General features: G+C 46.9%; 2 protein-coding genes across 2 annotated transcripts in view; one reads left to right on the top strand and one right to left on the bottom strand.

Moving 5' to 3' along the window:
- Positions 1 to 17,499, bottom strand: part of LOC140417964 (uncharacterized) — a 76,517-nt gene that overhangs the window by 41,089 nt on the left and 17,929 nt on the right. The window lies entirely within an intron of this gene.
- Positions 4,434 to 16,644, top strand: LOC140422008 (uncharacterized). The gene is made up of 2 exons (XM_072506959.1): positions 4,434 to 4,520; positions 9,033 to 16,644. Exon 2 carries the CDS (start codon positions 9,400 to 9,402, stop codon positions 11,668 to 11,670), a length of 2,271 nt encoding a protein of 756 aa, XP_072363060.1. The 5' UTR covers positions 4,434 to 4,520; positions 9,033 to 9,399; the 3' UTR covers positions 11,671 to 16,644.

Raw genomic sequence — 17,499 nt, 5'->3', positions numbered from 1 at the left:
AGTCATGTCCGCCATAAACTCAGCCTTACACCCAAGTTCTTGGTCGCCAACTATGTTTGTGTATCTGTGTACACTAGCGCGACTATTCTTTCAGTCCCGTTTTATTTTAGTTTCAACGACCAGCACCCGATTGAATTAACACAGTCTATAAAAAGGTCCTTTCTAGGGATCGAAGCACTGCTTGAGGCGGCTTTAAGACTTTTAATGGATGAAAAAGATATTTCTTACCGCAGTCTCGCCGTTTTTCTTTGGGTCTTCCATCCTTCTGATCTTTCTTCAGTCTTCTGATTTCTTCCTGGCTGGCTCCTCCCCTTTTGCCAAACTACGCCAGTTGTATAGACCTACCATGCGGATTTAGTGGCACTTGCGACACTATGGGCAGCACGGTAGCATTGTGGATAGCACAAATGCTTCACAGCTCCAGGGTCCCAGATTCGATTCCGGCTTGGGTCACTATCTGTGCGGAGTCTGCACATCCTCCCCGTGTGTGTGTGGGTTTCCTCCGGGTGCTCCGGTTTCCTCCCACAGTCCAAAGATGTGCAGGTTAGGTGGATTGGCCATGCTAAATTGCCCTTAGTGTCCAAAATTGCCCTTAGTGTTGGGTGGTGTTGACCTTGGGTAGGGTGCTCTTTCCAAGAGCCGGTGCAGACTCGATGGGCCAAATGGCCTCCTTCTGCACTGTAAATTCTATGATAAAACTCAGTAGAAATTTGAGTTAAAACTTCTCGGGTGCAAATAAGATTTGTTTATTGCCTCTATTTGTTTACAATTGAGAATCACTTAAACCTTATTCTCTAATAAGTCCGGCTAGCAAAAAGGACTTAAAGAGAAGCAACTTGTACACAATTTAACTTTGAAATAATACAGAAATGATTTCTTGCTTACGGCAAAACAGATTGCATTTACTTCAACAGTTAGAGTGGAAAAGTGAAAGTATGGAGACAGCGAATAGTTCAGATCAAAGTATCGATGATTCTTGAATAAAGATGGCCGTACGGACCTACACGGTTATACAATATCATATCAGTCTTTAGCCATCTATATACACCCCTATGTAATCCTAATTGGTTTAGGTTAGAATCAAATGAGTTTGATTTGACGGTTAGCTGTCAAACTTCAATGTGCAACATTAGCTTTAAATGTTTCATATCTGAATACTTGTGTATATTATGGAATGCAATTCTGTGCTATTATCACAACCAGTTTAAACTAGACTTCTGCTGACTTTGCTATTTTCCACATTGTGGACACTAGCGCCTTAATGTTGCTATGGTGCCTGCCCTGTCCTTGGAATGATACCTGGTACGACTTGTGTTTTAATGTCACACTGTCTTACAAATGTATTTGTTAGAACAATGGAGCTCAGTAAAAGTACTGTTTTAATCTATAATGGAATTATGCTGTGTCGTGCTGTTTTGTGTCTCTCTTCTGTTGAAGCTATATGTTTTGAGATGACCTGAGGTTATGAGTGCTGAAATCCTTAATTTAAAATGGGTATTTAAAACTGGGGCTCAATATTTACGCTAAATAGCTATCTTTTACCTATCAGGTGTATTAGAAAATAGTTGGTTTCTACAGAAGCCATGTTAAACTCTAGCCTGTGATGAGATCTTTATTTCAGAAATTAATACTGTATAAACGTGAATGCTTCGACGCTGCTGAGTGAGCATTAATTGTTGAAATAAATAAATTCTCCAATAATTTTGACAAGAAAGCGAACATTAAATTGTGCCAATGTCTGGCTCAGCCACAAGGCTGTTTGTTGAATCCAATCAAGATGAGTAAGAAATAAAGCTATTATCTTTCACAAACTGTCTTTTTGAATCAGTGTGCCTTGGAGTGACCAAATATATTAATTAAAGATTACTGTTTTATTTATCCACTAATCAGTAACAGATGATTGATCCTTAATTCAGTTACAATGAATGAATCAATAATGAATCAGTAGTTCTCGTAAAAGACTGATTTTTATTAGCTGTAAAAATATAAAAGCAAGGCAGCAGAGTGGCACAATGGTTAGCACTGCTGCCTCATGGTGCCGATGTCCCAGGTTCGAACCTGGCTCTGGGTCACTGTCCGTGTGGAGCTTGCACATTCTCCCCGTGTTCGCATAGGTTTCGCCCCCACAACCCAAAGATGTGCAGGGTAGGTGGATTGCCCCTTTATTGGAAAAAAATGAATTGCGTACTCTAAATTTCTTCAAAAGCTTATTTGCTGTTTATGTAAAGAATGTTTTGGGTGGCATGGTGGTGCAGTGGTTAGCACTGCTGCCTCACGGTGCCGAGAACGGGTTAGATACCGGCCCAGGGTCACTGTCCATGTGGAGTTTGCACATTCTCCCCGTGTCTGCGTGGGTCACACCTCCACAGTCCAAAAAGATTGTGCAGGATAGGTGGATTGGCCACGCAAAATTGCCCTTAATTGGAGAAAAATAGTTGGGTCGTCTAAATTTATAAATTTTTTAAAAAGGAATGTGTAATGAAGATAAATGTACTGGCAAGAGAGACTTTCAAGGTCAGATTAACCTCATCATTTGAAGTTGTAAAATAAGGAATTCTATAGAAGCAGATAAAGGAATAGTATGAAACAGTTCTATTGTATTCCTGCCAAAGTTAATGAGAGAAGGTGGTGTCAGTAATTGGGGATCCAAATCAATTAATCTAGTGACCAAATTGACCAATTGTCATGTTATGAGGTAATGGTCACTTTGGTGATAAAAGTAGAGGTTCCGAACGTCTTCCTTGCTGGCCAAGTACTGAGGATTCCTGAGGCCGAGTTCCAAGGAAATTACTGTCAAAGAAGGAGCCTGACTCCCGAGGCTGAATTCAACAAAAATTGCTGTTGAAGAGAGAGCCAGAGAGGGTTCCACTTCTACTGACTGATCACTCACATGAAGTTGGAAAAGTCAATGCCTTAAAGTTCAGTAAACTTTTTTCTTTTCATGAACTTATTTTTGAATTTACTATCCAGAGAATTCTGCCTTCATCTTAATTGATTCAAGTGCTGTCCAACCTAAAATGAATTTATTAAATGGTAAGTTGGGGGTAGCTGAAATCAATTACGTTCTCGATAACAAGATCAGTATCTTCAATTAAAAACCTTGCATTTCTATCGCACCTTTCACAACCACAGGGCGTCCCAAAGTGCTTCACAGCCAATTAAGTAGTTTTGAAGTGTCATCACTTTTGTAATGTAGGAAACGCGGCAATCAATTTACACATAGCAAGATCCCACACACAGCAATGTGATAATGAGCAGATGATCTGTTTTTAGTGATGTTGATTGAGGGATAAATATTGACCAGGACACCGGGGATAACTCCCCTGCTCTTCTTCAAAATAGTGGCTGTGGGATATTTAACATCCACCTGATAGGGACAGACAGGGCCTCAGTTTAGTATCTTATGTGAAAGAAGGCTGTTCTGACAGTGCAGCACTCCCTCAGTGCTGCGAGGAGGAATGTTGGATGTTTTGTTTTGTTCTCAGGTCCCTGGACTGGGATTTGAATCCACAACCTTCCGACTCAGAGGTGAGAGAGCTGCCCACTGAGCCACGGCTGACATTATAGACAATACAAAGCTCGAAAGTGAAAGTTACCCTTTAAAACCCCCACCCTTTGCCTCCAGTGCCTAAATGTAATAATAAAAACCCCAGTATAAATAACATGGATTTGACTGACAAATGTTGAGGTGTTGGTTTCGAGTCACAAGTTTTGACTTCCCATTTGAGCCTCGGGCACCTTTCATGTCAATGACAGGCAGCGACGGAGCTGAGAGCTGAATTCAACTGAGAATAGCGCTTCAGTTGGCAAACTTCCATGAATGTCACACAGTTTATGTAAAGGGCTGAATCCAGATTTATAGAAGACAGATTTTTAATTGGTAATGGGTTGAAGGGCAATGGTGAACTGGCAGTATGGTTGAATTAAAGCCTGGGTGAGAACAGCCATGATAGAATGGCAGAGCAGACTCGATGGGCCAAATGGCCTAAATTCTGCTCCAAAATCTTATTAACTCATGAAAGGGGAGACGTTGATTTTCTCCCAGATGTTGCCCAGAGACGGAGTTTTAGTCTGGAACTCATTGTCCAACCTCCACATTGTGACATCACAAAGGAGCTCGTCCTCTAAATCAGCCAATACGAATAAATCCGTTCCGCAGTGACGTCACTGCATTTGAGCGCACCCGCCCCCACCCTTTGTACCCCCTCCCCAGCACATCGTCAAGACGGTTTCCAGGCAACCGGTCGACAGCTCCAGCCAGAGCGAGAAGCCCCTCCCCAACCCAGGACTGCGCATGTCTCTGTGCATATGCAGGGTGAGCTCAATCCCGCTGATTTTACCGCTGAGTTGTGCCCAATGGGAAGATAGGAGGACCGGAAGTACTCTGTTTCTCCGCCAATCAGAGCTCCCCCATTGTCTCATTCCGGAAGCTGGACATGGAGGTTTCTGCCGAGCAAAGCCGTTGTTCGTCCAACCCTGAATGAGCTTGAGCTTCACACAGACTCCTGTCTCCAACATCTGTGAGTAAAACACTTTCTTTTCTCCCCCTTTCCATTTCTTTTCTCATTCTCACCTTCAATTTGTCACTTGCAGCAACTGAAGGAAAAGGAAGTGAATCCAGGGAGGGTGCAGACTCTGGAAAGCTTGGCCCAGGTCTCTCTCTCTCTCTTAAAGACATTGACATCCTTTCCTCCCTCAGCTTGACACATTTATTTATCTGGCGAAAAGGACGATCTCTTTCTTAATGTTCACAATTAAAGGGCTGGTTTCCCCAGGAGATGACTGACATTTAAGGGGACAGTAAACAGGGCAAATCCAACTCAGCCAATTACTTCTCTGTAGGTCTACTGTCCATCATCAGCAAAGTGGTGGAAGAAGTAATCAAAGTTGCTATTAAGTGGCACTTATTCTGCAATAACTTGCTCCTGGATGCTCAGTTTGGGTTCCCCCAGGGTCACTCAGCTCCTGACCTCATTCCAGCCTTAGTTGAAACTTGGACGAAAGATCTGAATGCCAGAAGCGAGATGAGAGTAACTGCCTTGACATCAAGGCAGCATTTGACTGAGTATGGCATCAAGGAGCACTCGCTAAACTGGAGCCAATGGGTATCGGGGGATAACTCTCCACTGGTTGGAGTCACACCTGGCACAAAGGAAGATGGTTGTGGTGATTGGAGGTCAATCATCTCATCTCCAGGACATCACTGCAGGAGTTCCTCAGGGCAGTTTCCTCAGCCCAACCATCTTCAGCTGCTTCATCAATGATCTCCCTTCCATCATCAGGTGAGAAGTGGTGATGTTTGTGGATGACTGCACAATGTTCAGCACCATTCTCAACTCCTCAGATAATGAGGCACTCCATGTCCAAGTTCAGTAAGACCTGGACAATAACCAGGTTTGGCCAAATAAGTGGCAAGTTACATTCATGCTACACAAGTGCCAGGCAATGACCATCTCCTACAAGAGAGGATCTAATCACCACCCCTTGTCATTCAGTGGCATTTCCATCGCTGAATCCCCCACAACCAACATCCTGGGGTTTACCATTGATCAGAAACTGAACTGGACTAGCCATATTAATACTGTAGCTCCCAGGGCAGGTCAAAGGCTAGGAATTCTGCGGCGAGTAACACACCACCTGATGCCCCAAAGCTTGTCGACCAGACATCTACAAGCACAAGTCAGGAGTGTAATGGAATATGCTCCACTTTGCTGGATGAGTGCAGCTCCAACAACACTCAAGATGCTTGACACTGTCCAGGACAAAGCCTGATTGATCGCGTTGCCTTCCACAAACATTCAAACCTTCCACCACCGACAAACAGTAGCAGCTGTGTTTACCATCTACAAGATATACTGCAGTAACTCATAAAGGTTCTTCAGACAGCACCTTCCAAACCCACAACCACTCCCACCTAGAAGGACAAGAGCAGCAGATACCTGGGAACCCCAACACCTGGAGGTTCTCTTCCAAGTTACACGCCACCCTGACTTGGAAATATATTGCTGTTCCTTCACTGTCCCTGGGGCAACATCTTGGAATTCCCTCCCTAACAGCACAGGGTATGTAGGGCAGCATGGTGGAGCAGTGGTTAGAGCTGCTGCCTCACGGCGCCGAGGTCCCAGGTTCGATCCCGGCTCTGGGTCACTGTCCGTGTGTAGTTTGCACACACTCCCCGTGTTTGCGTGGGTTTCGCCCCCACAACCCAAAGATGTGCAGGGTAGGTGGATTGGCCACGCTAAATTGCCCCTAAATTGGGGAAAAATGAATTGGGCACTCTAAATTTATAAAAAACTAATTTAAAGAAAACAGCACAGGGGATGTACCTACACCTCAAGGACTGCAGCAGTTCAAGAAGGCAGCTCACCACTACTTTGGAAGGGCAACTGGGGATGGGTAATAAATGCTGACCTAACCAGCATTGTCCACATCCCGTAAATTAATTTTTAACAATGTAATATCGGACAGAGATATGTCTCGTGTTGTTGATATGTTATGTATTGTACGGTATTATTGATGGTTCCGTAATGAAATACATGTATTATTATTTCTAGTTTTGTAATATAGTACTGTACCTACATTATATATTTCCAGTCATACAGTCATTGCAGCACTGACAGAATCCATTTGGGAACTCAAGTCAATGCTTTTTAAAAAAAATATATTTATTAAAGTTTTCTAACACAATTTTTCTCCCTTACAAACAATAACCCCCCCCCCCCCGTAACAAAAAAAACCCGAGAAATTGCGCAGAGCAAGATATATACATGGCAAAATGATATATTTACAAAGCTTTGTACACTGGCCGTACGTGTTATCTCTTGTTATCTCATGTTATCTCTTGCTCATCCACCCTCCCAGGCAGTCTTCCCCCCCCACCCCCCCCCCAAGGTTGCTGCTGCTGCTGACCGACCTTCCTCTAACGCTCCGCGAGATAGTCTAGGAACGGTTGCCACCGCCTGTAGAACCCCTGCGCAGACCCTCTCAAGGTGAACTTAATCCTCTCCACATTTATGAACCCAGCCATATCATTTATCCAGGCCTCCAGGCTGGGGGGCTTCGCCTCCTTCCACATTAGCAAGATCCTTCGCCGGGCTACTAGGGACGCAAAGGCCAGAATGCCGGCCTCTTTCGCCTCCTGCACTCCCAGTTCGTCCACTACTCCAAATATTGCTAGCCCCCAGCTTGGCTTGACCCGGACTTTCACCACCTGAGATATTGTTCCCGCTACTCCTCTCCAGAACCCCTCCAGTGCCGGGCATGACCAAAACATATGGACATGGTTCGCCGGGCTCCGTGAGCACTTTCCACATCTGTCCTCTACCCCAAAGAACCGACTCAACCTCGCCCCGGTCAAGTGCGCTCTGTTGACCACCTTAAATTGTATCAGGCTGAGCCTGGCACACGAGGAGGAGGAATTAACCCTACCTAGGGCATCTGCCCACAGACCTTCCTTAATCTCCTCCCCCAGCTCCTCCTCCCATTTACCCTTCAACTCTTCTACCAGTGTTTCCCCCTCTTCTTGCAACTCCTGGTGTATTTCCGACACCTTGCCCTCCCCGACCCATACACCCGAGATCACCCTATCTTGAACTTCTTGTGCTGGGAGCAAGGGGAATTCCCTCACCTGTCGCCTCACAAAAGCCCTCACCTGCATATACCTAAAGGCATTTCCCGGGGGTAACTAGAACTTCTCCTCCAGTGCCCCTAGGCTCGCAAACGTCCCGTCGATGAACAGGTCCCCCATTCTTCCAATCCCCGCCCGATGCCAGCTCTGGAAACCCCTGTCCATCTTCCCCGGGACAAACCGGTGGTTACCCCTGATCGGGGACAACACCGATGCTCCCATTGCACCCCGGTGCCTTCTCCACTGGCCCCAGATCCTTAGCGTTGCGGCCACCACCGGGCTCGTGGTATACTTTGTCGGTGAGAGCGGCAGCGGTGCCGTCACCAACGCCCCCAGGCTCGTTCCTTTACAGGACGCCATCTCCATCCTCTTCCATGCTGCCCGCTCTCCCTCCATAACCCACTTGCGGATCATCGCCACATTTGCTGCCCAGTAGTAGCTCCCCAGGTTTGGCAGCGCCAACCCTCCTCGGTCTCTACTGCGTTCCAGGAACCCTCTCCTTACTCTCGGGGTCTTATTCGCCCACACAAACCCCATAATACTCCTGCCTACTGTCTTAAAAAAGGCCTTAGTGATCACGATGGGAAGGCACTGAAACACAAACAGAAACCTCGGAAGGACCACCATTTTGACCGACTGCACTCTACCCGCCAGCGAGAGCGGTAACATGTCCCATCTTTTGAAATCCTCCTCCATTTGCTCCACCAACCTCGTCAGATTCAGTTTATATAGGGTCCCCCAACTCCTGGCAACTCAAGTCAATGCTGACGCTCTGTCCAGCAATCCAGTCAGTCCCAATTCCTCTCGATATCCCTGTTCCCCTGCAAGTTTATTTTCTTCAAGTGACCATCCTATTTTATTTTAAATTATTGATCACCTGGACTTCCACAACCCTTGTGGGCAGTGAGTTCCCTGTCATGACCACTCCATGACTAAATAAAATTCTTCCTCAGAATTTCCCCATCTCTAATCAGTAAATGTACTTGTATGGAGATTCTCTACTCTTGTACAGGTTTTAGTGAGTTTAGATTTGTTGATCAGCACCTTCAAGAAAATTGGGAGGGAAAGTAAGTGAATACAGTCTGTTTATTACACACATTTTTCATCCAGTAATGTAGACATGTATCTGTCTGGCAGCCTGCATGAAGATTTTCAGGTCTCTGTGTCCAGGACAGGAAGCAGTGAGTTTGGATCTGTCAATCAGCCTGAATCAGCACCTTCAGGAGAATTAGGAGGGTGAAGATTAGATACAGCAGAATGAGAATGGAGGGAGAGTGTGTGGGATGGAGATTTAGAGCATTTCAGGGAAAGAGAGAGGAGAGAATGTTCGATAGAAACTAGAATTGTCTGTTCTGAGTTTCTATCCTGTACTGACAATGATTACTATTGTAAAATCTGTTTGCAGGAAGTTCGAACGAGAGGGGTTTGAGGCCGAGCTCTCAAACTAAATATCACGTCAAGAACTGACTGAGTCACTCAATTCTTGGGAACCGAATATCATCAGCCTTTGAATCTAGAAGGAGAAATGTTTGTCTATTCTGTCTGCTTCAAGAGATTTGAAACATCAGTGTGTCTGGAAAAGCACTGAGACAGACACACACACCCGTGTGAGACTGTTACAGAGCACTGACTGTGGAAAGAGCTTTAACCAGTGACACAGCCTGAAAAAACACGACACCATTCACGGCTTGGAGAGACTGTATAGGTGTTCTGTGTGTGGACGAGGCTTCAACTGATCGTCCAACGTGGTGAGACGCAAGATCACCCAGACCATGGAGAAACCATGGAAATGTGAGGATTGTGGGAAGGGATTCAGAGCCCCATGCGAGCTGGAAAGGCATCAACGCAGTCACACTGGAGAGAGGCCGTTCACCTGCTCTGTCTGTGGGACGGGATTCACTCAGTTATTCAGCCTGCAGAGCCACCAGCAAGTTCACACTGGGGAGAGGCCGTTCACCTGCTCTGACTGTGGGAAGGGATTCACTCAGTTATCCAACCTGCGGAGACACCAGCGAGTTCACACTGGGGAGAGGCCTTTCACCTGCTCTGACTGTGGGAAGGGATTCACTCAGTTATCCAGCCTGCAGAGCCACCAGCGAGTTCACACCGGGGAGAGGCCGTTCACCTGCTCTGACTGTGGGAAAGGATTCACTGAGTTATCCAACCTGCGGAAACATGAACGAGTTCACACTGGGGAGAGGCCTTTCACCTGCTCTCAGTGTGAAAAGAGATTCACTGACATTGGCCACCTGCGGAGACACGAACGATTTCACACTGGGGAGAGGCCTTTCACCTGCTCTGACTGTGGGACAGGATTCACTCTGTTATCCAACCTGCAGAGCCACCAGCGAGTTCACACCGGGGAGAGGCCATTCACCTGCACTGTGTGTGATAAGAGATTCACTCAGTTATCCAACCTGCAGAGCCACCAGCGAGTTCACACCGGGGAGAAGCCGTTTATCTGCTCTGTGTGTGATAAGGGATTCACTCAATTATCCATCCTGCATAGACACAATGTCACTCACACCAATGAGAGACCCTTTAAATGCTCCGACTGTGGGAGTGGGTTTAAAAGCTCTCGGGTACTGATGTCCCACCAGCGCATTCACACTGAGGAGAGACCGTTCAGCTGCTCTCACTGCACAAAGAGGTTTCAAACATCATCCGCATTGCGGAGACACCAGCGAGTTCACACTAAAATGAAGCCATTCACCTGCTCTGACTGTGGGACGGGATTCACTCAGTTATCCAGCCTGCAGAGCCACCAGCGAGTTCACACTGGGGAGAGGCCGTTCACCTGCTCTGACTGTGGGAAAGGATTCACTGAGTTATCCAACCTGCGGAAACACGAACGAGTTCACACTGGGGAGAGGCCTTTCACCTGCTCTCAGTGTGAAAAGAGATTCACTGACATTGGCCACCTGCGGAGACACGAACGATTTCACACTGGGGAGAGGCCTTTCACCTGCTCTGACTGTGGGACAGGATTCACTCTGTTATCCAACCTGCAGAGCCACCAGCGAGTTCACACCGGGGAGAGGCCATTCACCTGCACTGTGTGTGATAAGAGATTCACTCAGTTATCCAACCTGCAGAGCCACCAGCGAGTTCACACCGGGGAGAAGCCGTTTATCTGCTCTGTGTGTGATAAGGGATTCACTCAATTATCCATCCTGCATAGACACAATGTGACTCACACCAATGAGAGACCCTTTAAATGCTCCGACTGTGGGAGTGGGTTTAAAAGCTCTCGGGTACTGATGTCCCACCAGCGCATTCACACTGAGGAGAGACCGTTCAGCTGCTCTCACTGCACAAAGAGGTTTCAAACATCATCCGCATTGCGGAGACACCAGCGAGTTCACACTAAAAAGAAGCCTTTCACCTGCTCTGACTGTGGGAATGGATTCACTCAGTTATCCAGCCTGCAGAGCCACCAGCGAGTTCACACTGGGGAGAGGCCGTTCACCTGCTCTGACTGTGGGAAAGGATTCACTGAGTTATCCAACCTGCGGAAACACGAACGAGTTCACACTGGGGAGAGGCCTTTCACCTGCTCTCAGTGTGAAAAGAGATTCACTGACATTGGCCACCTGCGGAGACACGAACGATTTCACACTGGGGAGAGGCCTTTCACCTGCTCTGACTGTGGGACAGGATTCACTCTGTTATCCAACCTGCAGAGCCACCAGCGAGTTCACACCGGGGAGAGGCCATTCACCTGCACTGTGTGTGATAAGAGATTCACTCAGTTATCCAACCTGCAGAGCCACCAGCGAGTTCACACCGGGGAGAAGCCGTTTATCTGCTCTGTGTGTGATAAGGGATTCACTCAATTATCCATCCTGCATAGACACAATGTCACTCACACCAATGAGAGACCCTTTAAATGCTCCGACTGTGGGAGTGGGTTTAAAAGCTCTCGGGTACTGATGTCCCACCAGCGCATTCACACTGAGGAGAGACCGTTCAGCTGCTCTCACTGCACAAAGAGGTTTCAAACATCATCCGCATTGCGGAGACACCAGCGAGTTCACACCTAAAAAGAAGCCGTTCACCTGCTCTCACTGTGGAGAGGGATTCACTCAGTCATCCAACATGCTGAGACACCAAAGGGTTCACAAGTGATGACGGTTTAGATTCTGCTGTTATTCCTGCTGTTAATCACATCCAGGACTGAACCTGGAGTGGGTGGAGGGGTTTGTCTCCTCGTCAACTCCTGGTGCTCGGATGTGGCGACCCTGATGAACTACTGCTGCCCGGACCTGGAATACCCGACTGTGAAGTACCGTCCAGACTACCTTCCACGGAGTTCACTTCTGCCATCATCATGGTGGTCTACATCCCACCCCAGGCGGAGGTGAAGAAGGCGCTTGATGAATTGTAACCGCTACAAATAATAATGAAGCAGAATACCCGGAGGCCTTGTTCATCGTGGCCGAGGACTTTAACCAGGCCAACCTCAAGTGTACTGCCAAAATTCCGCCAATACATCTCCTGCCCCGACAGGGGCCCCAACATCCTTGACCACTGCCACACAAACATCAAGGGCCCAGATGATCCATCCCCTGACTGCACTTGGAAAATCGGACCACAATACGGTGCTCCTTCTCCCCGCTACAAGCAGAAACTTAAGCGGGAGAATCCGTTTAAGAAGGTCGATGCAACGGAAGAGCTCCTACGCGACTGCTTGGAGTCAGTGGACTGGACCATATTCAAGAACAAGGGCAGCACGGTAGCACAAGTGGATAGCACTGTGGCTTCACAGCGCCAGGGTCCCAGGTTCGATTCCCTGCTGGGTCACTGTCTGTGCGGAGTCTGCACGTTCTCCTTGTGTCTGCGTGGGTTTCCTCCGGGTGCTCCGGTTTCCTCCCACAGTCCAAAGACTTGCAGGTTTGGTGGATTGGCCATGATAAATTGCCCTTAGTGACCAAAAAAGGTTAGGAGGGGTTATTGGGTCACAGGGATAGGGTGGAAGTGAAGGCTTAAGTGGGTCGGTGTAGACCCGATGGGCCGAATGGCCTCCTTCTGCACTGTATGTTCTATGTTAACTCAGCAGCCAGCCTAAACGAGTATGCCATCACCATCACAGACTTCATCAGTTAGTGTAGAAGATTGCGTGCAAAAGAAGGTAGCCTGTACGTTACCCAACCAGAATCCATGGTTTAATTGGGAGGTTCACTCCCGACTGAAGGTGTTCAAGGCAGGCAACCCTGACCTATACAAGAAATCTATATATGACCTCCGCAAAGCCAACAGGGACTCCCAAGAGACGATACCAAACTAATCTAGAGTCGCAGACTAACGACCGGCACTCTCGTTGGTTGTGCCAGGTCGTGCACCCAGATCCTGCGCTGACCCACTGGCAGGTGTGTTTCCGGACATCCTCAACCTCTCCCTCCTCTGTTCCAAGGTTCCCATCTGCTTCAAGAAGACCACCATCATACCAGTTCCGAAGATGAACCAGGCAACGTGGCTCAATGGCTATCATCCGGTGGCCTTTACATCGATCATTATGAATTGCTTCGAGATGTTGGACACATCAACTCCATACTCGCAGCATTCCTTGATCCACTGTAATTCGCATACCGCCACAACCGGTCCACGTAAGATGCCATCTCCCTGGCCCTATACTCGCCCCTGAAGCATCTCGACAACAAGGACTCCGACGTCAGACTCCTATTCATTAACTACAGCTCCACCTTCAACACCATAATCCCAGCCAAGCTCATATCAAAACTCCAAAATTTAGGACTAGGCTCCTCCCTCTGCAACTGGATCCTCGACGTTCTGACCCATAGACCACAATCAGTAAGAATAAACAACAATACCTCCTCCATGATAGTTCTCAATTCCCCGCAAGGCTGCACTCCCTATACACACACACAACTGCATGGCAAAATTTGGCTCCAAATCCATCCACATGTTTGCTGATGACACGACCGTAGTTGTTCGGATCTCGAACATCTCCACGATAGTCCTCAATACCAGGCCCACAAAGCTGCGTACTTAGCCCCCTACTACGCTCATTATACACACACGACTGTGTGGCAAAATCTGCTCCTGCTCCATCTACAGGTTTGCTGATGACACGACGTAATGGGTCGGATATCAAACAACGATGAGTCAGAGTCCAGGAGGGAGATAGAGAACCTAGTGGTATGGTGTAATGACAACAATCTCTCCCTCAATGTCAGCAAAACTAAGGAGCTGGTCATTGACTTCAGGAAGCGAAGTATCGTACACACCCCTGTCTGCATTAATGGGGCCGACGTGGAGATGGTTAGTAGCTTCAAATTCCGAGGTGTGCACATCACCAGCATTCTGTCCTAGTCCACCCACATCGACGCGACGACCAAGAAACCTATAGTTCCTCAGAAAACTAAGGAAATTCAGCATTGCCACAGTGTCTGCCACATGGGCGGCACGGTAGCACAGTGGTTAGCACTGTTGCTTTACAGCGCCAGCGTCCCAGGTTCGATTGCCGCTTGGGTCACTGTCTGTGCGGAGTATGCATGTTCTCCCCTTGTCTGCGTGGGTTTCCTCTGGGTGCTCCGGTTTCCTCCCACAAGTCCCGAAAGACACACTTGTTAGGTGAATTGGACTTTCTGAATTTTCCCTCAGTGAACCCGAACAGGTGCCAGAGTGTGGCGACGAGGGGATTTTCACAGTAGCTTCATTGCAGTGTTTCCTTACCTGAGAAAGGACATATTGGCACTGGAGGGAGTGCAGAGGAGATTCACTAGGTTGATCCCAGAGTTGAGGGGATTAGATTATGACGAGAGGTTGAGTAGACTGGGACTGTACTCATTGGAGTTTAGAAGGATGCGGGGGGGATCTTATAGAAACATATAAGATTATGAAGGGAATAGATAGGATAGATGCGGGCAGGTTGTTTCCACTGGTCGGGGAAAGCAGAACTAGGGGGCATAGCCTCAAAATAAGGGGAGGTAGATTTAGGCCGGAGTGTAGGAGGAACTTCTTCACCCAAAGGGTTGTGAATCTTTGGAATTCCTTGCCCAGTGAAGCAGTTGATGCTCCTTCTTTAAACGTTTTAAAGAAAAAGATAGATGCCTTTCTAAAGAATAAAGGGGATATGGCGTAAGGGCCGGAGAGTGGCGCTGAGTCCACAAAGATCAGCCATGATCTCATTAAATGGTGGAGAAGGCTCGAGGGGCCAGATGGCCTACTCCTGTTCCAAGTTCTTATGTTCTTAACGTAAGCCTACTTATGACAATTTTAAAGATTATCATTGACTTTTACCAATTTTTACAGGAGCACCATAGAAAACATCTTATCTGGCTGCATCACAGCTTGTGTTATGGGCCAGGGTTTAGAAAACTCCAAAGTATATCATGGAGTTCACCTGACCTACAATTGTTTATTGATTTTGGTTACGATGAGCACAGGGCCTGCCTTTCAGGGGTTATTCAACAGAGGCCTTAACACACACAGTAAGCATTTGTATCAATTACAAACATAAATACCCGACACAGCTACTGTAATCTATGTATAACCCTTAATAAATTCCCCCCTTTAACTTTTCCAATTTAATAACTAGATCCCATAAACCAGTACCTCCTTTTCAAAGGTGTGGCCCAGCACACAGAACTCAAGACCTGGTTTGGATGCTCTTGTTTCCTTTCCAAAACAGCAGGTTTGAATTCCTTCCAGAAAACAATTATTTCTTTTCAAGTTATCAAGCAGTCTGGAAACAGCTTTTAAAATGAAGATAGAGAGAGACAGGCCAAAATACTCCTCTTTCTGAGTACAGCAGCCAAAAATGTGAGAACGAAAGCAAAACACTCAGAGCCACAAAACAGCCCCAAACCAAAGCGAAAGTAAATCCAACTCCCAGAGCCACAGCCCAGATCCACCCACACAATGACATCACTGAAGCCTTGTGATAAGTCAAAACATTTCTTAAAGGGACACTCCCATGACACTGGTATGGCAACTGCTCAGCCCAAGACTGTAAGAAACTACAGAGAGTTGTGAACACAGCCCAGCCCCTCACACAAACCTGCCTCCCATCCATTGACTCTGTCTACACCTCCAGCTGCTTTGGGAAAGCGGGCAGCAAAATCAAAGACCTCCCACTGAGGTTATTCTCTTTTCCAATCTCTTCCATTGGGCAGGGGTTACAAAAGTCTGAGAATACGCAATAACAGATTCTAAACAGCTTATTTCCCGCTGTTACCAGACTCCTGAATGACTCTCTTATGGACTGAACTGATCTCGCCACACATCTTCTCTACTGAGTAGCACTACGCTCCGTATGCTTTACCTGATATCTATGTATTTAAATTGTGTATTTATCATATGTCCTATGTTTTTTCATGTATAAAATGATCTGTCTGTATTGTACGCAGAACAATACGTTTCACTGTACCTCGGTACACATGAATACATTTAATCAAATCAAACTTTCTTCATTCTGACACTTGGTGAAGTGGGAGGGTCGGAGGGTTTCTTTCTGCTGGATTGGCCGGTCTCACGACTTTGCTTCCAGTGGGTTGATGCTCTTTGAGCCTGGGGGAGAGCACATTTCCACGGGAATGATCCACAAAGGCTGAAGTACATTAATTTTATCCTGGATAGTAAATAGTGTTATTCCCCCACTACAGGTGGATCTAAAAGAAACCAGATGGGTTTTTACAACTATCGACAATGCTTTCATGGTCATCAATGACTTTTAATTCCAGATTTTTAATTAATTTAAATTTCACCATCTGCCGAACCTGGATCCCTATTGCATTACCCTGGGTCTCTGGATTACTAGTCTGGCTATTGTTTTCCGAGATGTGTTTTGTGAGAGATGAAGTCACTATAGCCAATAAGTGAGCTATTTTCGAGTTGTTTCCTTTACGTCCTGTACTTTCCCACCAAATTGCAGACAAAACAGCAGCAACTGTACTGTGTATAAACGTGTGTTATTGTAACTACTCCCACAGATGCTTCGGTTCGCTGAAGCATTCCCTGCATGTTTGTAATAAAGATTCCTAAACTTCGACCAACTCTGGACTCCGAGTGGCATTTGTCCCACAAGAACCTGGTGTCAGGAACAGGATCCACTGACGGCTCTGATTAAAGGCAAGTCCCCTTTGACAGCAGATACCGGGGTGAGTATTGTTTGTTTTATACCACCCGTGTTTAGTTCAGTCTGACTGACCACTGGGGACTCCTCAGAACCTCAGGGAGCTGTTTCTGGTCTGTTTCTTTGACATCCATTTAATGGAATTTCAATAACTGGAACATTTCAGGCAGGGAATTGTCGGTTTTACACCAAGGATATGTTTGGGGGCGATGCTGAAGTCCCCGTGACCGAGAGGGTTTAGTAGCTGCCGAAAAATGAGGGGATAAAGGCGTACGGGAGGCTAAACAGAAAGAGTTAGGCAGTTGGACAGAGTTTGGCGTGTGTTCAGAGGTCCCAGATAGGGGTCAGCCAGCATCAACACATCGATGGATCTGCACAGAAAAGGTCCAACCGGATGGCGTTTATAAGGCCCAAGGTGAGGTTAGTGGCTCAGGAATTTGAAAAAGTCTTGGGAGATAAAGAGGTCAGAGTGGACTCGCCCACAGTGGGAAAGGTAATTTTGAAATTTCTTTGCCCCTTTTCGTGGCATTTTCCCGGAACTTTCAGTCAAGAAACATAAAAGCTGCATTTGCGCTGGGGGATCACCTCCAGAGGGCAGTGTTTCTGCAACCTCCTACGGTGCCAGATGTATGGAAGACTTTGGAAGTTCAATAAGTTTGTCTATGTTTTGAACAATGTTTCAGAGTGTATGGCACTTCTCAGTTAGATCAGTTTTGTTCAAGTCGGGTTGTCTCTACCTGAAGGCAGAAGCTGCCGTGCTTTATTGGTACCAAGG

The sequence above is a fragment of the Scyliorhinus torazame genome, chromosome 5 (genome assembly GCF_047496885.1).
Source record: "Scyliorhinus torazame isolate Kashiwa2021f chromosome 5, sScyTor2.1, whole genome shotgun sequence".
Taxonomy (NCBI): Eukaryota; Metazoa; Chordata; class Chondrichthyes; order Carcharhiniformes; family Scyliorhinidae; genus Scyliorhinus; species Scyliorhinus torazame.
Note: the sequence above shows the minus strand (reverse complement) of the source record. Positions and strands in the feature narration are given on the sequence as shown.

Coding starts and splice junctions, on each gene's coding strand:
- LOC140422008 (XM_072506959.1), top strand. CDS start 9,400: ATGGAGAAACCATGGAAATGTGAGGATTGTGGGAAGGGATTCAGAGCC.